This window comes from Kogia breviceps, chromosome 10 (genome assembly GCF_026419965.1).
Source record: "Kogia breviceps isolate mKogBre1 chromosome 10, mKogBre1 haplotype 1, whole genome shotgun sequence".
Classification (NCBI taxonomy): domain Eukaryota; kingdom Metazoa; phylum Chordata; class Mammalia; order Artiodactyla; family Physeteridae; genus Kogia; species Kogia breviceps.
This window is the reverse complement of record NC_081319.1, coordinates 79738734-79761878: the sequence shown is the minus strand read 5'-3', so window position 1 is coordinate 79761878 and position 23145 is coordinate 79738734. Positions and strand designations below refer to the sequence as shown.

The 23145-nt window shown below is 46.5% G+C and overlaps 1 protein-coding gene across 1 annotated transcript in view; it reads left to right on the top strand.

Annotated features, from left to right (window-relative positions):
- The first annotated feature begins 232 nt into the window (after positions 1-232).
- TNFRSF21 (TNF receptor superfamily member 21) overlaps positions 233-23145 on the top strand; it is a 66574-nt gene continuing 43661 nt past the window's right edge. The window contains exons 1-3 of the mRNA XM_059076545.2: positions 233-792; positions 19092-19743; positions 21235-21729. Of these exons, the coding sequence (XP_058932528.1) occupies positions 706-792; positions 19092-19743; positions 21235-21729 (1234 nt within the window). The 5' untranslated portion in view covers positions 233-705. The remainder of the gene's footprint in view (positions 793-19091; positions 19744-21234; positions 21730-23145) is intronic.

Below are 23145 nucleotides of genomic sequence, written 5' to 3'. Positions count from 1 at the left end.
AGCAATAGAAAGGCGTCTGTCGCAGAAAATAATTTACTGAGAATCATCTTAGAAAAGGAAGTAAATTTGGGTCAAGGGTGTGCATACCTTCGCAAAGTTTCCCCTGGGTCAATAAACAGCTGCAATTTCTTCGGCGAACGCCAGGCGGCATCTTCAACCTCCTCGCTCCTCCTGGACCGCCTTCCCACTTCTGATCGCACAAAGAGCCGGCCTCCTTCGCGGTGACATCACAAAGGGCCGATTCCCCGCCCCTTCAGCACCACCACGTGTGTCCCCGCGCCCGGCGGCCACCCGACTCATTCCCTCGCCGGCCGGTCTGGGCAGCGGAGGAGGGTGGTTGGCAGCGGCTGGAGGCTTCGCTATGGGAAGTTGTTCCTTCGCTCTCTCGCGCCCAGCCCTCCTCCCTGGTTCTCCGCAGCCGCTGTCGGAGGAGAGCACGGGGAGGCGCGGGTTGCAGCCGCGGCTGCTTCTCCCCGCCCGGGCAGCCGCGCAGCTGGGCAGGTGCTGAGCGCCCCCGGAGCCTCCCTCGCCGCCTCCCTCCTCTGTCGGGCTGTCCGGCTGCCGCAGCGCACATGGGGTGTTGGAGGTAGATGGGCTCCCGGCTCGGGAGGCGGCGGTGGATGCGGCGCTGGGCAGAAGCAGCCGCTGATTCCAGCTGCCGGGGGGCCACGCGCCCCGGGCGCCCTGCGAACCCCGGGCTCAGCCATGGGGATCTCCACGAGCAGCAGCACCGCCCCGACCTCCTGCAGCCGCATCGCCGGAGCCACGATGATCGCGGGCTCCCTTTTCCTGGTGAGAGCTCGGGGTTGCTGGGGGCGCGCGCCGGGGGGGGGGGCGGGGAGCCGGGGGCGGCGGCCGCGCGGGAACAGAAGGCACCGCGCTCCGGGATCCGGGCGGGTCCCCGGGCCGGGGCTGCGGGGGGCTGGAGTCCGGCCGGCTGGGTCGGGAGGTTTGCGACCGAGGGAAGGCAACACAGCGGAGGGTTCGGATCGGGTCGTTTGGGGGAGCCGTAGGGCTCAGCCGGGACTCCGGAATGAAGGCGAATTGTTTTCCTTGCAGTCTGGCTGCGCCGGGCGAGGTGCGGGAGGTGGCCACCGGGCTTCCTGCGCATTTCAGGGCTTCTCCCCCTCCTCGGCCCCTCCCGGGGCCTCCACCCCCTCCACGCACCCCCACGGCCACCGGCAGCTGCCCCCGCCGCGTGGAGTGGGGCTGGCGCCGCGGGGTGGGCGCCGAGGCTGGCGGCGGCCGCCGCTTTGTTGCAGCTGCAGTGTCATGTCGGGATGCTACCGCAGTGGGAGAGCGCGGGACCTGTGCGCGCCGGCTCCCCAGACCGCCGCGTGCATCCGCGCCTAGCCTTCCGCGCGGGCGCCTCGCCCCCTCCCCCATCTCTCCGCCTTGGCTGGGTGGGTCCCGGTTTCGGCACGCCCAAAGAGGAACCCTGAGACCCGCTTCCAGGCGCCTCCAAAGCGCCGGCTCGCAGCCAGGCAGCCAGCGCGTTGGCACTTGAGTGGGGGGAGGTGGAGAGAGCTCTCCATAAAGGAAACTGAATTTTCTCCAGTCTTTCCTATCGCTCGCTTACCTGTGGCCGGACAGGTGAGCCTGCTGGGTGAGGCAGCTTCCTCCTTCTGCACTCGGTCTGCATTCAGCTCCACGGCGTGCCCTGTAGGTAGTCCTCTCCGTCACTTATCTGATCAGAGCCTGAAAGCACCTTTGACCCAAAACTTATCCCCAACTTCCCCAGAACCCTTCCCCTTCTTTGCAAATGTTAGGGGGGATGGGATGAGTTGGGGGGAAGAAAATTGATTTAAGATCAAACCCGAGCCACCGTAAGCTTCCCGTGCATATCTTTTTGTCTCTTCAAGGAGGATGGAGATTCTTAGCTAAAGGCGGAACAAAAACAAAAAAACAAGAGCCTATTTTCATGGCAGGGCTGTGTCAGGGAAAGGCAGGCTTGCTGTCTCCTTCCCAAAAAGGGCTTAATGCCTGGCCAGCCAAGATCTCTTAGATCCCAGGGCATTGCAGTTGCTATGGCCTGGGAATTCATCCTACAGACACTGGTTCCCTGTGTGAGGGTGTGTTTTAAAGGGGAAGAGAGAGACTAAAGAAAAGTTTGGTGCTGTTAGCATTTATAATGAGGCAAGTCCCAGTCTTCCTTCAAAGACCCTTTTCTGCCCATTTTATAGAAATGGCAAAGTCAAGATTTTTTTTTTTTTTTTTTTTTGTCGGTACGCGGACCTCTCACTGTTGTGGCCTCTCCCGTTGCAGAGCACAGGCTCCGGACGCGCAGGCTCAGCGGCCATGGCTCACGGGCCCAGCCGCTCCGCGGCACGTGGGATCTTCCCGGACCGGGCCACGAACCCGTGTCCCCTGCATCGGCAGGCAGACTCTCAACCACTGCGCTACCAGGGAAGCCCAAGATTTTTATCGTTGAGTCAAGGGTGGTGGATGATGAGCAGTAGAGGGGAAGGTCTCTTAAAGCAGTGAACCTGGATTGGACAGTCTTGGTGTGGAGAGAAACCCATCTAAGGCCCAGGGAACGTTGATCCTAAGATGAAGTAGGTCCATCTTTCACCTGCCTCATTGTCAGCCTTAGATCTACTACTGTACCCCACTACGTGCCACCCCATTACATGCCTGTCCAAGCCCTCCAACACAGCTGATCATTATGCTCCCCATAGAGTCCATTAGTGGATTAAGTCTTAAGTCAGTGCAATATTTCATTGACTTTCCATTTCTGCATGAGATGTTTAAAGTAAGGTCAGAATGTAATCAAAGTGCAGCTTGCTTTAACCTCCGGAGAAAGAGCCCAGCTCCTTTTCCGAAATCATTAAGTCCAGATGACCTAAAAATTGTGCACTGAATTTGCAACTGAAGACTTGAGAATGTAAGTTTGGCTGTCTTTAAAAAAAAAAAAAAAATTATAGTCGTGTTTAGAAGCAATCTCGAGATATTAACTAAAATAAGAGTCCTTATTCTTCTGCTAATTATGATAGAAAGGTTCCACTTCAGTTCATGAAATGGCCTAGAGTTGACCCCTTTGTCCTGAAGGGAAACTGAGAGGGTGGACCAGGGGTCACCTGGGTGGGGAGGCAATGTCTTTTATTTTTCCCATTCCCACTCTGCAAGCTCCAGTCCTCAGCCCAGGCATTGTTAGTGTATAAAATGATGATCTCATGGGACTTCCCTGGCTGTCTAGTGGTTAAGACGCCACGCTCCCATTACAGGGGGCACGGGTTCAATCCCTGGTCAGGGAACTAAGATCTTGCATGCTGCAAGTCACGGCCAAAAAAAAAAAAAAAAAATGATGACCTCATGACATTGTTATAAGAATTCTTTATCCCACTGGGATTCTTGGCCATGTGAAAATGACAGACTCCAGGTACTGGAGCTCAGGTAGACACGGAAGCATGCTCAGAACACTACCAGGGCCAGTTGGGAGATAATGCCCTACCCATTCATTGCCGTTAGCTTCAAAAATAATAAACCCGATACAATGTCTTTTTATTATGGCTTTCCATCACTCTTCTTTCAAATATCTCCTTTTTTGGGTGACAGAATTTGTCATTGTCATCATTTTTGACAGTTTCTTTCCTGTGATGACAGGCTAACTGAAAGAGAACTTACTATAACCTTTAAAAAAATCTTTATATAGGGCTTCCCTGGTGGCGCAGTGGTTGAGAGTCCGCCTGCCGATGCAGGGGACACGGGTTCGTGCCCCGGTCCGGGAAGATCCCACATGCCGCGGAGCGGCTGGACCCGTGAGCCATGGCCGCTGGGCCTGTGCATCGGGAGCCTGTGCTCCTCAACGGGAGAGGCCACAGCGGTGAGAAGCCCGCATGTGGAAGATCCCACATGCCACGGAGCAACTAAGCCCGTGCACCACAACTACTGAGGCTGCGTGCCACAACTGCTGAAGCCCACATGCCTGGAGCCCATGCTCCACAACAGGAGAGGCCACCGCGATGAGGAGCCCCCGTAACTCAGTGAAGAGTGGCCCCCGCTCGCCGCAGCTGGAGAGAGCCTGTGTGCAGCAACAAAGACCCAATGCAGCCAAAAATAAATAAATAAAATATATTTTTTAAAAACCCAAAAAACCAAAAAACAATATTGCGTGTTTCAGGCCCAAAGTCTGGAGAGCAGATAAATGAGACCTTAAGGTTTGTGCCAGTGTTAAGGAATGCCCTGGAAGGGCTTGCCCAGTATGACACAACACACTCAAAGATGTCTCTTGCCCTCAGGGAGTTGCTTTGACTGGACAGATAGAATATTGGCCATGGGACAGTCAGAAGAAGGGAGCCGTAATTGATAAGGAAATGAGGTCTGAAATTTTAGAAACCACTAATCTGCACAGATTATGAATTCCAGATAGGACAGTTGCTGTAAGATCCTTCAGCTGTGCTAGTCTAGAAACTCCCAAGCATGGTGTTTGTCACTGTCTTTGAGACTAGATGTCTAGCTTAATGCCATCTCCTGACCTTTGCTTATCAAAGTTAATTATCTAGTATCTTGGCATTTGACTTTGGCTATTTGACTAGTTCCGTGTGGAGTAGCTGGCTGGAGCTGAAGTCCTGGATGGACTTAGTGACAAGTTCGAGGAGAACTTTAGATTAGAGCTGATGTTATATCCAAAAGATTTTCTCTTTTTTATGTACTTGAACTCCACAATCCTAGAGTGTGAAAACCGGAAGGGAAAACTGGTGGGGTAAAAACAGCCTAGATTGGGGAAGCAAATTATTTTTTTAGGTTGACAAACCTACATTGAGCGCTTACTGTGAGAGGCACCGTGGGAGGCCGGGGATGAGTTAGGATTTGGATCTTGCCCCTCAGGTGCAATTTATATGGTGTATAAATGGATGAATGTACTATACTCAAAGTAACACACAAAATGTAATAGATGTTAACATCTTTAAACTACTTGAAATAATTTTGGCCTTTAGTCTGAAAGTCAGAAGAAGAAATGTCTTCCTACTCTCAGAATAATATCTACTAGCCTTGGTAGGGAAAGTGACTTATGACTCAGAAGAGTAGGAAATGCAGACCTGTCCCGGAAGGCAGGGTTTCTCATGTACCCCGGGAATCTCCCATCCCTGTTGTCAAAATGTATAGAATGGGGGCTTCCCTGGTGGTGCAGTAGTTGAGAGTCTGCCTGCCGATGCACGGGACACAGGTTCGTGCCCTGGTCCGGGAAGATCCCACATGCCGCAGAGCGGCTGGGCCCGTGAGCCATGGCCGCTGAGCCTGCGCATCCGGAGCTCCGCAACGGGAGAGGCCACAACAGTGAGAAGCCCGCGTACCGCAAAAAAAAAAAAAAAAAAAAAAAAAAAAGAAAAAAAAAATGTATAGAATGGGATCGAGCTTTCTCATCTGAATTCTTATCTCAACTGTTTCTAAAGGCACATAGCTAAATCTGTCTCAGGCCCAGTCTGAAACAAATAAACAAACCTACCGTGTAAAGAAAATACACAGGCGCACCAAATCAGCAAGAAAACGATTCATTGTCATGGAATGCATGCTACCTTAAGTTGAGAAAGTACCTGGGCCTGGGACTAAATCGGCATAGGTCCACCAACTGGCTAGATTACATATTTTAGTGCGGCTAAATTTGGACAGAGTCTTTCAAGCTGGATGTGGCTAGCACAGTTAATGCTGTCTTTTCCAGCAGTGTTTGCAGAAGGCCCCTTTCTCCAGGTGGATGGGGGTGAGGGTGCATGGGCTTGAGCTGGCTCCAGCAGGTGCCCTGTGTAACTGTACTGAGCGTGGGCTCAGTCTGCTTGTAGATCAGAAGACATCACATTTCACCTTACACTTGACTCCATCTGTGAGGATGAGAGGTAACGTCTCTTTGGAGATTCCATAGAGAAGTTGCAAATTGGTTTTGTACTCAGCCGGCCCTTTCTAAAGCATTCAAACTATAACTGGCTCAAGTAAACTTTATTAATATTGTGTGTGTGTGTGTGTGATGGGAAATGGTCAGATGCATCATCAGCTTATTCAGGGGCCAGTGTGAATTGAGTGACTTTTCTTTCTGTCAACTGCCATGCTTTTTTTTTCCAGTAAGCACTAACTCTGCTGGCCCTCTTCCCCCAAGCGGGCCTGGCAGACTCCGGTGATGCCAGGTCACCCGGCAACTTCCTAGAAAACTCAGGTGCTTCTCTTCGGTGACGAGAGTCTCTCATCGCCTTTGGGCATGTGCCCAACGACCATTTGGAGCGGAGGCGGTCTGGAGCCTTAGGCGCAGATATGTCTGTCGGACAGAATGAAAACGGAAGCCGTAATAGGAGTTAACCTGGTCCCCAAACTGAATCCCCATTTAGCGTTAGCGGGACACTGGGCATTATTGTTGCTGGGATAGCAGCTGCTGAGCTTCGATTCTTTAGGGGCGGGGTGAGATGGTGAATAAATACTGGCCTTGCCCCAGTGTTTGTATTTGTCAAATACCAAAAAGTAAACAGGCATCCTAAGTTGGCTTGTGTGCTGCCACCTGGCTACTCTACCACCTCCCATTTCCAGCCTGAGTCCAAGAGGATAGGAGCCAGGCAGAGATTATAAGTAGGGAGGAACCTGGCAGATGTTTAAGTGTCTGCTGAACGCTCACGAGAGCTGTAGAAACCTGGCGCTCAAGGATGTTTAGGCCGTTGCTTGAAAGCAGTGGTGATCTCACTCTTCGTAAGAGCTGCTGAAGGCCTCCAGGAACGGTCCATTCTCCTGGATTCTGGCTCTCTGGAGTTTCTGCACATGTCAGCACCCTGGCCTTGGAGATGATGGATGCTTGCAGTGGGGGGAAAGTTGTACTCAGGGGGGTCCTCAAGCAGGGGTGGGATTGGGCAGGGCACGGGTAGGGAGTCAGGGCAGCGTGCTGTAGCCCCATCTTCTCTTGAGAATATCTGAACATTTTGTCCAAGGCTTCGTTCTAAACAACAAAAACAAATTTAAAAAAGAGGGGGCTTCTGGGACTTCCCTGGTGGTCCAGTGGTTAAGACTCTGCGCTTCCGTTGCAGGGGGCACGGGTTTGATCCCTGGTCAGGGAACTATGATCCTGCATGCCACATGGTGTGACCAAAAAGTTTTTAAAAAAATAAAGAAAAGGGGGCTTCATAAATGAAGTCACAGCAAGGCTCATGAGCTGATCTTGATATAATTTTTTAAAATTAATTAATTAAATTTATTTATTTTTGGCTGCGTTGGGTCATTGCTATGTGTGGGCTTTCTCTAGTTGTGGCGAGCAGGGGCTACTCTTCGTTGCAATGTGTGGGCTTCTCATTGCAGTGGCTCCTCTTGTTGCAGAGCACAGGCTCTAGGTGCATGGGCTTCAGTAGTTGTGGCACATGGGTTCAGTAGTTGTGGCTCACGGACTCTAGAGCGTATGGCACACGGGCTTAGTTGCTCTGAGGCATGTGGGAGTTTCCCGGACCAGGGCTCGAATCTGTGTCCCCTGCATTGACAGGCGGATTCTTAGCCACTGGGCCACCAGGGAAGTCCTGATATAATTTTCCATTTGCTCTTTTGCCACCAGGGCTGCTTGGTGGCTCTAGTTCTTGGAGCCATTTGCTAATCTGTTTTGGGAGAAGGAGCCTGAGTTGAATGGATTTAGGAGAAAGGAAAGGAGTGAGTTCATGGGTTCTGGAATCAAATGAACAGCGGTGGCTTCAAGAGGGCTTTGGCCCTGACAGCCCAGAGGGAAGGAGTATTAATGGCTCTTAATATGAATCATCGATGTTGGTATTGTTAAGCTTCTATTTATTGAGCATGTACCATTGACATTGTGTTGAATACCTTCTACAAATGATCTCAATAAAACCTTCAAGTCCATGAGGTAGTGGCATTAGCCCCATTTTATAGGAAATGAGGCTTAGGAGAAGTTATGGTCAAGCAATTGTCAACTGCCAGAGACAATTCAGATCTAGGCCAACCTGACTTCCTACACACTGCTCTTTCTGCCAAGATGTGGGTAGGGCATAAGTAACCTTAATTTACTGGAATTTTGTTTCCCATTGAAGGAATGTTTTTACCTGAGAGTCGAACATTCTCTTTCCACTGGGTGAGCAATTCTGCTCCACGGTGGCATTTGGAAGTTTAGCCAAAAGGGCTGATTATAAAGTAAGAGCAACCGGTGTGTGTGTGTATTGAAAAGGGAGGGCATGGAGCCATTGGCAAGCATTTTCCTATGGTGTGATTCTGACGAGGAATGGTGCCATGGTTAATATGGAAAGATAGTCTTGCAAATTGAAATGTTATAAATAGGGAATAGACGCTTTGCTTTCCTGCTCCTTGGGTCATTTTGAAAAATATTTGCTTAGTGAGTAACAGTATGACATGGGTTCTGCTTAGCACGGCAGTTTCAACTCATCCTGAGAACTTAGGAACTCTTGGGGTTTTTTCTTTGCTGCCAGCCTGATTATTTGTATAGGATCCGGGCCTCATCTGTTATTAGTATCTTCTTTGTTAACTTTTCATTTCAGGTCTCTTAGAAACTGGTTGGGCTCCATGATTTGCATGGTCTTGTATGTGATGTGTTTGTGTGTGGTTTAGCACGCTTGTAGCGCTCTCCTAAGCAAGGTTTTCATAGATTGTAGGTGCTGAGTAGACTAAAGAAAGGCATAAGGTGAGAAGAAATGTTATCATTGGTTCCAGGAAAGAGGTTAGCATTCTGGTTTCCCAAAGAACCCTTTAGAAACAAGACCATAATCTGATATCAACTTAGGTATGGCCAGTTCAGCATAACCAGGATTAATAGAGTCAGGAGAATGGGAAGGGGGGAAAATACTCAAAGGCAAATGGTGACAGGTTCCCAGAATAATCTAACTGGTCGTTAGTCACTCCTTGTTCTTCCTTTACTTCTGGAAGTCTATGGCTCTTCTCTCTTTGGTTGAAATCTTGTGTACCTGGTCCAGGAGAAATACCAAATCGGACAAGATTTGGGTATGCTTCCCTCCCCATATGGAATGCTCAGGGCCAGCGTTACTCCATTTCAGCTTCTTACTGATGACAGACAATGGGCTATTCATCTTTGTGTTTCTGGCTCCATGCCCCAACGCGTAGTAGTTAAGTAATAAATGATTGTTGAATGAATTCCAGAAGGATTTTGCTGTAAACTAACTGTTCATTCATTCTAGACAAGTTAGAGGGTAGTGGAAGCTTGAGCTATCATCTCTCAGTACTTTGAGCTACATCTCAAGGGTATTTGAGTTATTAACAAGGAACATTTTATTTATTTATTATTATTATTTTTTTAGCCGCGTTGCACCGCTCGGGAGATCTTAGTTCTGTGACCAGGGATTGAACCTGGGCCCTTGGCAGTGAAAGTACAGAGTCCTAACCACTGGACCGCCAGGGAATTCCCAGCAAAGAACATTGTAAACATAAGCAAGTTGGCAGACTAGAAGAACCTAGTGGACGTGGACGTCTCTCCCAATTCATTCTTATTCTTGGATGTTACACAGCCATTCATGTACAGCTAAAACTAATATGTACGTGCTTGTGCTGTGTTTCTTTATGTGGCTGTTTTTCTGTGATCGTACAGGGATATATTCTTCATTCATTTAATAAATATTTATGGTGCATCTGTTAAACATCAGGCATTGCTAGACTCTGGGTATGTGATAGTAAAAGGCTATTAATGGGTCCTCCCTCTTGAAGTTGATAGTTTATCAGGGAAGACAGAAGGGGTGATATTTAAGGACTCATCTTCTGAAAGAGCAGAGGGGTGAATATTCCAGTAAGAGGGAACAGCACGTGGTAGGAAAGGGCCTACATGTTCAGAGACTGGAAAGAAGGCCATTGTGGTTGATGCTCAGCAAATAGAGACAGGGAGCACGGACTGAGGTTGAAGAGGTGGGCAGAGGCCAGACTGTACAAGATCTTTAAAGATACGAATATGTCAGGATATCACTCAGAGTACAGTGGCAAGCAGGGTTATACTATGGCTTTAATTAGATTTTTTTTTTTAATAGATCACTCTGGCAGTTCTGTGGAAAATGGGTTGGAAAGGAGAAACGTAGATGCAGGAGGCCCGTTGGAACCTTTTGCCATAGTTCAGGGGACAGATGATGGTTCTGGGGTGGTGGCAGTGAAGATGGGGTGTTACCAGTTAGATTTGCAAGAGTTGGAAGAGAGTTTCCTGATGGTGAAATACGAGCGGGCAGGTGCGGTGAAAAGAAGGCAGTCATCAAGGCTGGCTCCCTGGCACCGTGTGGCTTGTGGGATCTTAGTTCCCCAGGGGACACAGGGGTCGAAACTGTGTCCCCCCCGCAGTAGAAGCTCGGAATCCTAACCACTGGACCGCCAGGGAAATCCCGTGACTCTCCGGTTCTTGAGTTGAGTCTTTGATGGTCTGATTCCTTTGAAGGGGAGGCTGGGGAAGGAGTGGGTGGGATTGGGGCACCCAAAGTTTGGATGTGAGTTTGAGGTGCTGTGATTGATGTCAGTGCAATCTTCACACCCGCCAGTTTTTAAGCCCACCTCTCCTCTGGTTGGCAGTGTGTTTGAGTCACCTCCCTGTTGTTGGACCCTTGGGTTATTGTCATTGTTTTCCTACTGCAGGCAAGCAGCACTAATAGAGTTGCCTCTGTACAGACGAGTTGCTCTTTTTCCCTTTGGGTTGTTCCCAAAAGTGAGGTACATTGGAAGTGTATTCCCCAAAGTGGAAATGCTGGGTTGCAGGAAATGAATGAACCCTTTTATGGCTTGTGCTGCATGTTGCCAGATTGTCTTTAGAAAGACGAAATTCATTAAGAGCATCACCAGCAACCTATAAATGTACCTTCTACCCCACAAGCCTGCCAACATTGAAGTTTCTCATTTTAATTTATTTATGCTGCTTTAATATAGACATGTAAAGGTCCTTGGTTGTGCAAATTTACATTTCAGTAGTTGCTAGGGATATCATCAATTTATCCATGGGATAATTTCCCTTGTCATTATTCTGTCTCAACTATTGAGTGGAATTTGTGTTAACCTCCTTTGCATTAATTCTCTACATTTTCAGTTATAAGCTTCTATTAGCTGTATGTGGCATATATTTTTCCAGTCTACTTTTGTATTTCATAATGCAAACATTTCTGTTAATTTCTTTTTTTTTTTTTTTTCTTTTTCTTTCTTTTTCTTTTTTTCAGGCGTGCCGTGTGGCTTGCAGGATCTTAGTTCCCTGACCAGGGATTGAACCCCGGGCCACGGCATTGAAAGTGTGGAGTCCTAACCACTGGACTGCCAGGGAGTTCCCTCCGTTAATTTCTTAAACCTATTTTCTGAGAGTATCAGAAAATGAGAGTATCTTCTTTTGTGTCTGAGAGTATCTTCTTTTTTGTTGTTGATTTTTGTTTTCACAGTCAGACATTGATCTTTTTTTAACATCTTTATTGGAATATAAGTGCTTTACAATGGTGTGTTAGTTTCTGCTTTAGAACAAAGTGAATCAGCTATACGTAAACATATATCCCCATATCTCCTCCCTCTTGCGTCTCCCTCCCACCCTGCTAGGTGGACACAAAGCACTGAGCTGATCTCCCTGTGCTCTGTGGCTGCTTCCCATTAGCCATCTATTTTACATTTGGTAGTGTATGTATAAGTCCATGCCACTCTCTCACTTTGTCCCAGCTTACCCTTCCCCCTCCCCGTGTCCTCAAGTCCATTCTCTACGTCTGCGTCTTTATTTCTAGACGTCGATCTCCTTACAGATGGGCTAAATCAACTATGGCTATTACTTTAAATTTTATATTTGATCTTTTTAATGTTGGGTTTATTAACCTTTCTGGAATTCAGCATCATGTTGGTGGTGAGAACTACATCTGTGTGTTCTGCAGAACGTTCATGCTCGTAGTGTGAGTAAAGGATTTCATGGTCAGTTAAGTTTCACCATTTTCTGCAGCCCTCCCGCTGGGCCTCCTGGAGCCATCATCGGGCTGCCATTATAATTGTGCCTCTGCAAGACAGGGCTCTAATCAGGAGCATTTCCTAAACTTTTAGACCAGGGGTTGGTGAACTTTATCTATAAAGAGCTAGATAGTATTTTCGGCCATATAGACCCTGTGATCTCTGTGGAAACTACTCAACTCTGCCTCTGTACTTTGAAAGCGGACCTAGGCAATGCCCAGAAGAATGGGTGTGGCTGGGTTCCAAGTAAACTCGATTTGTGAACACTGAAATTTGAATTTCAAATCATTTTTTTCATGTGTCACAAAATTTTATTCTTCTTTTGATATTTTTTTCCCCAGCTATTGAAAGTGTAAAAGCCGGAGTTTGTTCACCGGTGTTGTAGACCCTAGAATCATGAATATCTTGTGGGACAAGATCAGGGAATTTCACTCTGGAAAGTGCTGACTTAACTTCTTCTCCCTTCGTCTCCAGTGTACCTACTAGTAACAAATCCTTTCTCCTCTTGTGTTTTCTCATTTACTGTACAGTAAGTTTATATTCTAAACCTGTTTGGAAATGCCAGTTGGTCCTTGCTTGTCTTTTACCTCCTTGCCATGCAGTCTGTATGTTTTGTTTTGTGTGGGCTCCTAGCCTAGTAGGGTGTGTTTTAGGATTACAGTGTTGTTGGTTTTTTTTTTTAATCTAGAGTCTTTGACACACTTATCAAGAATTGGATTTTTTCGTGTTTTTTTTTTTTTTTTTTTTGGCCACACCTCACGGCTTGTGGGATATTAGTTCCCCACCTAGGGATGATGCAACCCGTGCCCTCTGCAGTGAAAGCACATAGGCTTAACCACTGGACCTCCAGGGAACTCCCGTGTTTTGTTTTGTTTTGTTACTCAAAAGGAGGCTACACGTTTATTCTTTAGTTAGTGTTGGAAAAAAACAGGTATTTATTATTTTTTTTTTTTATTGAATGAAAGATTCTTTAAATTCTGTAGTGCTTTACAATTTTCAAAAGTTTCATACACATGATTCGTATTCATATAATCCCATAGTAACCCTTTATCCCCCGTCCCCATATGGCTTCTCCGCCTTCCCTCTTTCCACTGGTAACCACTAGTTTGTTCTCTATTGGATATTTGTGTTTTAATTGGGGTGTTTTAAAAAGTTGTCTCAGCCCAAGGGACTGAAGCTAAACTAGAGTAAAATGATAGTAGAAGGAGTGAAGATTAAAATAACTAACATTCATGGAGAACTTCCTTGGGTCATGCGTGTTCTACCTGCTTTATGTGTAGTAACAATTAATTGTGAAAACAACCCTAGGATTGTTAACCTGTGTATTATTTTTATTGCATTATTATTAAAATTATTTAATTGTGTTATTATTCTCTCCATTATATTACTGAGGAAATGGAGACACAGGTCAAACCACTTCCATACCTTCCCCCCGCCCCCCCCCCCAGCTCTAAATCAGGATCTGTTAGAGCTGGGCTTGCTCAGCTGCTTCAGGCTAAATTAGGTTTTGTTTATACTTTCAGGCTGGAGTTGCTGGCCTGGCTGGTGGTGTCAGTTTTACCTTGGTTTATATGAGGATTCTATAAATTCTTAGTGAGCCCAGAGGCACGTTTCCCCTATACCTTTACCACCATCTTATTTATAAGTTGGCTTCTCCACGTAGGTGGGGTCTTAGCCTATAGAACTGGCCATCGTGAGGGATGGAGGAAGATGAGTTTCTGTGGTCCAAGACCTGAAGGCTGAGTACACACTCTTCTGCATTGTAGGTTCCAGGGAAGACAGCATCTGGATTAGTTCAGTCTTGCCCATTTTTTCCCCCCTTTTCCCGTGTCTCCTGAGCTTGCCTCCTTCGGGTCCTGTTGTCAGCACATTCTAGCCTCAGCATTCTCTAGATTTGCCAGCTTTAACAGCAGTCCCTGCTTTTACCCTAGCAACAGAAGGCTTTTTTATATCAGAGAGGATAGTAGGCAGTGCCAGAGCCAACCGAATTTATATAACACAACTGAGAACAGGTCTGTCTGTGCTTTGTAGAAGCTTTATCCCTGGTGCCTTTCTCTTTGTACATTCTTTTTCTTTCTTCAAGTCTAGAGAATTCCCAGCAGTCAGTGTCTTGTGATTACAAATTTAATGTGATGCTGAAAATAAAATGGTCAGAACTTCTGGAGGTGTTTCTACCCTGCCTGGCTTTTGCTGTTTGAGCATCTATTAGTATGTCTCATAGTCACCATCTCAGGAATAACTTGGTTCCCTTTTCTTTGTTACTGTATCCACAGTAGCTGAGATTCCTTTTGATGTACTAGTTTTAGGCAGCATTGAACAATTTTCTGTAGCAAACTCACACGTGGTCTTCCTGCTGATCCCTTATGAATAGACAAAAGTTTATCACTGTCTTGAGTTTGCTCATCTTCCATGAAAAGTGATTGGAATTTGATAGGGAACAAGAATGACATAAACACGTTGTACTTAGAAACTGCATGGAATTTTTTCCCCATTTGTTTGAAGGACGACGTCATGGGGTAAGAATTGTTAAAGAGAAATAGGCATCAGTAGTCTGACATGTATCAGCACATCTGGTGCTTCTTGGGTCCATCTCTGTGCCCTAGAGTAGAAGCGATAGGACAGGTGTGATGTGTATCACCAAGGTGAGTGTGGAGGCCTTTATAGCTGGTCATTTTAGAGCTACCTCTTCCCTCCTTTGAAATTTGCTTTGTCTTGGGTTTTCCCTTTTAATCACTTCATAAATATTGATAGTGCTGCCATATCCTATACAGCTTGGGGTGGTACACTGATATTTGCTCATTTAACCATGATTGGTGGTGAAATAAGTGTCCTAAGTACATGAAATTGTCCAAATAACTAAAGTTGAAACTAAGATGGGACATAGGAGACTTCTGGAGAATAATCTCATTATACTGCTTATAATTCCAAGCACCAAGTTAGTGTAATCTTTTTATGAAGTGAAGGGGAGATATTTTAAATTCTTCATTACATTTGCTTGTCATCTTAAGCACCACACGGAGCATAATTCTTATAAGCCAGTTTGGGTTCTGTTAAAACCGAGTGATATCCTCAGGGGCTTTGGAGGCGAAAGTAACTAGAAAGGTGCCAGCCTGCTTTATCTCTTGAGTGATGATGGCTCCGTGGTGGAGGCATTTTGGTTTTCTCTCACTTGCCTTTATATCCGTGCGCAGGCCCAGCAACCTCTTCCATCCCCACCCTTTACTTTACTGCTTCTAAATACTTAACGGTCTGCAAAGCCATTCATTCATTTAGCCAACAAACGCTTGCCAGTTATACCACACATTGGGTACTGCCCTCAAGGACTTGGAGAGCACCAGAATGTAACACAGAGTCTATTCTTATCCTCATGGAGCTTGTGGTCCAGAGGGGAAGACACACTAAGCAGTTGAATGTGTTAACTACAAAATGAAGGTAGTTGTATAGGAAAAACAGGAATGAGGGGATGGATAAACTACAAGGTCTTACTGCATAGCACAGGGAACTGTATTCAATATCCTGTGTGATAAACCATACTGGGAAAGAATATGAAAAAGGATGTATATATATATATATATATATGTGTGTGTTTAACTGAGTCACTTTGCTGGACAGCAGAAATTAACACAACACTGTAAGTCAACTATACTTCAACAAAATAAATTTTAAAAAATAAAACATTTATTAGCCTAAAAAATGTATATGAGGGGAGACCATGAGACCAGTTTTAAGTTGGGGAGGGGAGGGCAGGGATGGCATTTCCAAGGAAGTCCTAACTCTGGTAAAGATTTTGCATTCCATCGTAAGTCACGTGGGGAGCCATTGAGAGTTTTAAGCAGGGGATATAGAAGGATCAGATTTGGCGTGTCAGTTGGAATGGGTGTCAAGAAAGGAAGCCACGAACTCCATACTCTTTGCTAGACTCTCCGAGGAGGTATGAGTGTTTCTGTGAGTGAGCTCCTGGTCCCTGAATTTTTTGACATTTCTTTTGACTGCTGAGCACAGGTATTGGCAGACTTCATTTTTTTTTTTTTTTTTTTCCTGTAAAGAGCCAGATAGTAAATACTTTTAAGTTTGCAGCCATATGGTCTCTTCTGCAACTATTCAACTCTGCCGTTATAGCATGAAAGCAGCCATAGACAATACCTGAATGAATGCCTAGGTTCCCATAACACTTATTTATAGGAACAGGGGGCATGTAGTTTGCTGCCCCTTGGCTCAGAGGATGCTTTATCATTTCCATGATCTTCGTCACAGGTGGTTGAGCAAGGAAGGAAATGCAATCTATGCGGCTGACCCTGGCCTCGAGCTGCTTATAATCATTATGGGAAGATAAGTATATACACTGAGGAAGCCATCAGCTAACATTACAAGGCAATATGTCGTTAGGTACCAACATGACGGACAGAAGAAACAGGAAATGTGATGAAGAACTTGCTCATCGGCTTGGAATCTGGGTGTCTAGGAATGGTTGTAAAGGTTTCATAGAGAAGGTAGAACTTGATAAACAATCACAGACACCTTGAAGGTTAGAGTTGAATACAACCGAGTCCAACTTGATAATTTTACAAGCATGTAAAACCAGGTCCAATTGATCTTAAGGCAGAGTCTGGACAAGAACACAAGTCCTCTGTTCTCTAAATCTTTGCCCAGGTATTCTTTGTATTTCAGGTCTGGTGCTCTCGTAGGCTGAATATACGTATCTAGTAAACTCATAGTAATAAAGAGGAGAAGGAGTGAGAGGTTCCTAGTTATGGGTTGTATGGAGACTTCTTTGGTCCTTGAAGAAAGGGGTTCTCAAAAGACAGAGAGCAGCGTGGTTGTAGCTGTCGTTTGGGATGAGAAGGAAAGGAAAGGGAACCTGGGGTGTGGAGTGGGAAGGGAAGGAGGCAAATATGGGTTATAGAAAGACGCATGTGTACACTGACACGTGGGCAGAGAAGCAATCTACATGTCCTTAGGAGGAACTATCTCTACATTGTTCACCATGCGCATGTTCAAAGGCATATCCATACTGTTGAAGAGAGCTTGACCATTATAAAGAAGGAAGTACCTATGTGTTCAGACATGGAAAGATTTCAGTGATGCAGTATTAGAAGGTGAACAAAAGCAAGTCACAGAATAGTGGGTATGGCCTGTCCCCTTTATATACGTAAATCAAAACCAAACCCAAAGCAGCTGAACTGGCCAACCGAAAGCATGTACGTGTGTTTTACGTGTAAATGCACAGAGAAAGGTCTGGAACGGTGCACACCAAAATGAACAGTGCATTTCTCTGGGGATGGGTAGATTTGAGCAGAGACTGAAACGTTTCTCTCTATTTCATAATTATTAACATTGTTACAAGAATGTTTATTTTTGTTATAAAAATAATAATTAAAAAAGAGTAATATTAAAACAGTAAAAAGTGCCAGGTTGGGTGAGAGGCAGGGGAAGGGCTCTGACCGTGGAACTGAGCTGTTTCAGAATCATAGGTGATTAGAGCCCCCGGAGGCCCGTCGTGGTTCAGAGAGTCTAAAACTTAGTTGGGGTTGAGAATCACTTGGAAAGCTTAACAAGCAAACCAATCCAAACCAAAACAGATTCCTGGCCACACTGCAGATCCACATGATCTCAGGTGATGGGCTGGAGATGTGGATTTTTAAAAAACTTCTCAGGTAATTTTGATGCTGCGTTTGAGGCCCGAGTCTTTGTTTGAAGTTCTGATTGAGTTTCCCTGCCTCTGTATCAAGGAGAGAAGTAAGGATCTCGATCAGGGAGAACCAGCCTCAGGTTTTCTGGCTCCTGTTCTCCTAAACTTTTCTCAGTGACTGTGTCTCTCGATTCAGGTGTTTTCCCTAACATCAGATTTTCGGTATCATCTAAATTTGTCTTTACATTTTATATGGAACATTCTTAAATACTTTTTTTGGTTTTTTAATCATTTATTTATTTTTGGCTGCATGTGGTCTTCGTTGCTCCGTGTGGGCTTTCCCTAGTTGTGGCAAGCGGGCTTCTGTTTGTTGCGGTACGTGGGCTTCTCATTGCAGTGGCTTTTCTTGTTGCGGAGCACGGGCTCTAGGCACGCGGGCTTCCGTAGTTGCAGCACATGAGCTCAGTAGTTGTGGCATGCAGGCTCTAGAGCGCAGGCTCAGTAGTTGTGGCGCATGGGCTTAGTTGCTCTGCGGCATGTGGGATCTTCCTGGAGCAGGGCTCGAACCCGTGTCCCCTGCATTGGCAGGCGGATTCTTAACCACTGTGCCACCAGGGAAGTCCCTTAAATACTGTTTTTGGACTTGACTTCCCTCCTCCCCAAGCTTTGTGCTTGGGCTTCTAGGTGGCTGCAGGTTGACTGTGGCCTTCCGAGGCTCAACAAACAGGATATGCATCTAAAAACATTAATTCTGTTATTTAAAGCTTGTTACGCATGCCAAGGGCCTGCCTCTGTTTTACAAAATACAAGCAAAAAACATTTACCTTTGTCTGTTGGTTAACTCCAACCGGGTCACCTGTTATGGAAGTAGCAGCTCAAATATTTGCCATCCTGCTTCTCAGCTGACTTGTCCTGGTATCAAGATATGGCCACGCAACATTTGGGTCATAGAAGGAGGACACTATTCAGCAAGTTATTTTCCTCTTGCATTAGGATTTTGACTTCTGTGTAGCTTTTTTTTTTTTTTTTTTTTTGCTGTATGCAGGCCTCTCACTGTCGTGGCCTCTCCCGTTGCGGACGGAGCACAGGCTCCGGACGCGCAGGCTCAGCGGCCATGGCTCACGGGCCCAGCCGCTCCGCGGCATGTGGGATCTTCCCGGACCGGGGCACGAACCCGTGTCCCCTGCATCGGCAGGCAGACTCTCAACCACCGCGCCACCAGGGAAGCCCTGTGTAGCATTTTTAATGTGAGTCCCAAAGTGCTTTCACATTCGTCTTCTCCATTGATTTTACAATCCTTTCGAGAGGTACTGTGAGCTTCATTTTACAGATGGAAAAAAAAGGAAGCTGAGGCAAAAGTCAGGCAACAAAACCAAAGCTTCACAGCCAGGAGATCAGGCCCCCATACGGAACTGGAGTCTGTTTCTCGCTGTGTTACGTTGCAGCCGCAGTGTTAAAAGGGTACAGAACGGGTCAGACCTCTCTTGGGACTGATGGTGACGGTGGGGTTGGGGTGCTTCCATCCTTTCTCCTCCTCTTCCCGTGTAACACCTTCTTGGTTTTTGTCCCCCCACCTGCTTTTTCTTTCTTTCAGCTTGGATTCCTCAGTACCACCAGGGCTCAGCTGGAACAGAAGGCCCCAGGTCTCATTGGCAAATACCACCATGTTGACCGTGTCACCGGCCAGGTGCTTACCTGTGACAAGTGTCCAGCAGGAACCTATGTGTCTGAGCACTGTACCAACACAAGCCTGCGCGTCTGCAGCAGCTGCCCCATGGGGACCTTTACCAGACACGAGAATGGCATCGAGAAATGCCACGAGTGTAGTCAGCCGTGCCCCTGGCCGATGATTGAGAAATTACCTTGCGCTGCCTTGACTGACCGAGAATGCACTTGCCCGCCTGGCATGTTCCAGTCAAATGCTACCTGCGCCCCCCACACGGTGTGCCCTGTGGGCTGGGGGGTACGGAAGAAGGGGACAGAGACAGAGGACGTGCGGTGTAAGCAGTGTGCTCGGGGGACCTTCTCTGATGTGCCTTCCAGTGTGATGAGATGCAGAGCATACACAGACTGTCTGAGTCAGAACCTGGTGGTGATCAGGATGGGGACCAAGGAGGCAGACAACGTCTGTGGCACGCTCCCGCCCCTCTCCAGCACCACCCCTCCTTCCCCTGGCACAATCAGCCTTTCCCTCCCTGAGCATGTGGAACCCCACGAAGTCCCTTCCTCCACTTATGTTCCCAAAGGTAACTTGACCTCATGAGTTCTGTATGTGAGGAAGGCTTTGTGCCCCGTGGAGGTACCGAGAATGGGCTTGGACCCAGGATGTTTTCTCCATCTGGTCTATTCCAAAGTCACCCCTTGAAGAAAGGGCTTGCGTTTTGTGGCTATTTAAAGTCTTTCTTTGGACCTATTAGAAACATTGAGACTCAGAAGTTATCTATTGGGGGGAGCAAGTATCTGAGAACTAGGTGACATCAAGCTAGAAAATAAAAACTGAGAGAAACAAGGTCAGCATGTGGCCTTAGGGATGGGACACCATAAATGAGTGATTTAGCTGTTTTAAGGTCCCTTGTAGATTAAAAGTTTTCCAACACCCAAGTCAATCCTGGGGAGACACAGCCTGAAGGTTAGAAGAAGGGGAGAAAAATACCATAACTTCTGGAAGGGAGGGATGAATGTTGGATCTGAGGTGGGCCCGAAAAGGAAAGTAAGGCAGAAGCTTCAAGTACATCCGTGTCACATTGACGATAACTAGCGTTCACCTCTAGAAAAGAATTTCTTTTTTTCAAAGGACTTTATGTCCTCCATTAAATATATCCCAGTTTTCCTCGGAATTCATTTGAACCTCAGGCAAGAATAACATTGTTTTTATTTTCAAATCCTTTTTGATTAAATTTAATTTTCGTGAGATGGTAGCCAACGTGAGCTCTTGCTTTCCAGCAGACTCTCACATGTGGTTACATTTGACCTTCCTGATGACTCCATAAGGAGGGCCTTCTCACAACGGCCAGTTGAAATGAAGAAACAGCCTCAGAGAGATCCCATGACCTGCCCAGGTTTCCTCAGGGGTTGATTCAGGCCAGGTCCTGTCTCTTGGGACTCAAATTCCCAGGCTTTCACTCCTTCATAGAGAATGCTTGTGGAAGCTTCTCCGAACGCAGTCCACTAGGCTCCCTGCCCAAATCTTGTTCCTCTCTTATCACTAGCACATACTAAGCAAGTCCTGCCTTATTTTATTCACTGACCTGTCTCACCAAACCTTTCACTAGTCAAACTTAGATTGGAGTTCGAGCTCTTTTCTTTATTTTAGTCATATTCTCCATTTTACCACTGCATCATGAAATAGCCAACTGGTGGGAGAGTAGCAATAAAGAAACTAAAGGACAAAGGCATTCAATTGGAACTAGTTTTCTGAATAATCAAAACAATTAAGGGTTGACTCAATATGTGCAGCACAGGAGAAGGTGCTGTGAAGCTCAGACACTGGGTCCCTGAGGATGCCCTTGGTTTTGGCATGAGGAAGTGAGTTTAGCTGGTCAGCTGAGTTTTTACCTTCTACGTAAAGGTGCTGTCAGGGTCTTTATGAAAATGTACAATGCCATTTATTCTTAAGCTCCAAAGGTCATCTTTTCTTGGATTATCTGGCCTGGTTTGGAGATGACTAGGAAGAGGAGGGAATGTCCAGAGCCCCACATATAGAAAAGCTCTCCCCCCTTCCTTACTCTTTTTTCTAGGCATGAACTCCACAGAATCCAACTCTTCTGCCTCTGTTAGACCAAAGGTGCCGAGTGGCATCCAGGAAGGGACAGTCCCTGAGAACACAAGCTCAGCGAAGGGGGAGGAAGGCATGAACAAGACCCTCCCAAACCTCCAGGTAGTCAACCACCAGCAAGGCCCCCACCACAGACACATCCTGAAGCTGCTGCCATCCATGGAGGCCACTGGGGGCGAGAAGTCCAGCACGCCCATCAAAGGCCTCAAGAGGGGCCATCCCAGGCAGAACCCACACAAGCATTTTGACATCAACGAGCATCTGCCATGGATGATCGTGCTTTTCCTGCTGCTGGTGCTTGTGGTGATAGTGGTGTGCAGTATCCGGAAAAGCTCGAGGACTCTGAAGAAGGGGCCCCGGCAGGATCCCAGCACCATTGTGGAAAAGGCGGGGCTCAAGAAATCCATGACCCCCACCCAGAACCGGGAGAAGTGGATCTACTACTGCAATGGCCACGGTGAGCCTCCCGTCTTTTCCCCTTGCCTCCAGATCCCCCGCCTCTCCCTCCCTAGTCCCTGTGGGCAGAAGGAATGGGACATGCAAAGTTTCTGGAATCTCCTTGGAATGCCAAGTGCTGTTTGATCTCATTACCGAAAAGGAGGTGGTCAGCATACGTTCAGAGAGAATAACTCCTCTGCCATCTGTTCCCATGGCACATTTAGAGGACAGTGTTTTGGCATCAGAGACGTTGAGAGTGACCTTTAGGGACTTTGTTTGACCTCATCATTTAACAAATGAGGGAATCAAGTTCAGAGAGGTTTGGCTGCCTTGACCCCAGGGGAGTCTTTGGTTCTGGACGGATGGGACTGAATCCATGTCTCCTGACTTTGGAGCCTTTGCTTCTTCACAGGAGACTGATCAGAAAATTGAGGGAGGAAAAAAACAACTTGTCTTAAATTTGCCTTTTTGAATTTGAACCTTGCTTTTAGGTTCCTATCACTTTTCTCCCATGTACTTTTCCCCCTTATATTTTTTAGGATCACATTTCTATTAGGAAGATAGAAAGGTGTTTTGGGTTTTAGACACTCAAAGCTTAGTATATCGGTTATCATCTGAGTCTGGTCCCTGTGTCTTTTACCTAGTTGTCAGTGTGTGTGGATACAGGCTGGAATATTTCAGTTCTTCCTCTTTTGAGGGCAAAAAATAGCTTATAGAACTTGGCCTAGCAGCTAAGTGTGATCTGAAGACTACAGTTTTCAGACTATGGCAGTAGCTTCCCTTTCTTTAATATTAAATGATATTTCAGCTCAAAGTTTTGATAATGCCATTTGGGATCATTTTCCTTAAAGATAAAAGGGTAAGCTTAACTTCCTAAAAGGTGGTTTGGCCTTTTGTATTGAGTCTTAAAAATGTTTATACTCCGGCTTCCCTGGTGGCGCAGTGGTTGAGAATCCGCCTGCCGATGCAGGGGACACGGGTTCGTGCCCCGGTCCGGGAAGATCCCACATGTCGCAGAGCGGCTGGGCCCGTGAGCCATGGCTGCTGAGCCTGCGCGTCCGGAGCCTGTGCTCCGCAACGGGAGAGGCCACAACAGTGAGAGGCCCGCGTACCACACACACACACAAAATGTTTATACTCTTTGGCCCAGCAATTCTATTTTTGTGAATCTATCATAAAGTTATAAACCAGAAATATTTTTAAAAAATAAGCACAAAGATCTTGAACTTTTAATTCAGCATTATTTATAATAAATAAAAACTGGAAATACTCAAAGGGCTGGTTTTAGGGAAATGGCTATGTAAATTATGGCATATCTATATAGTAGAATATTATGTTGACATTGACGTTTTTATTATGAAGTATTGTACTTTTTACCCATGACATAGGAAAATGTTTATACTAGGTTAAAGAATGGAAGAAAAAAAAGCTCCAC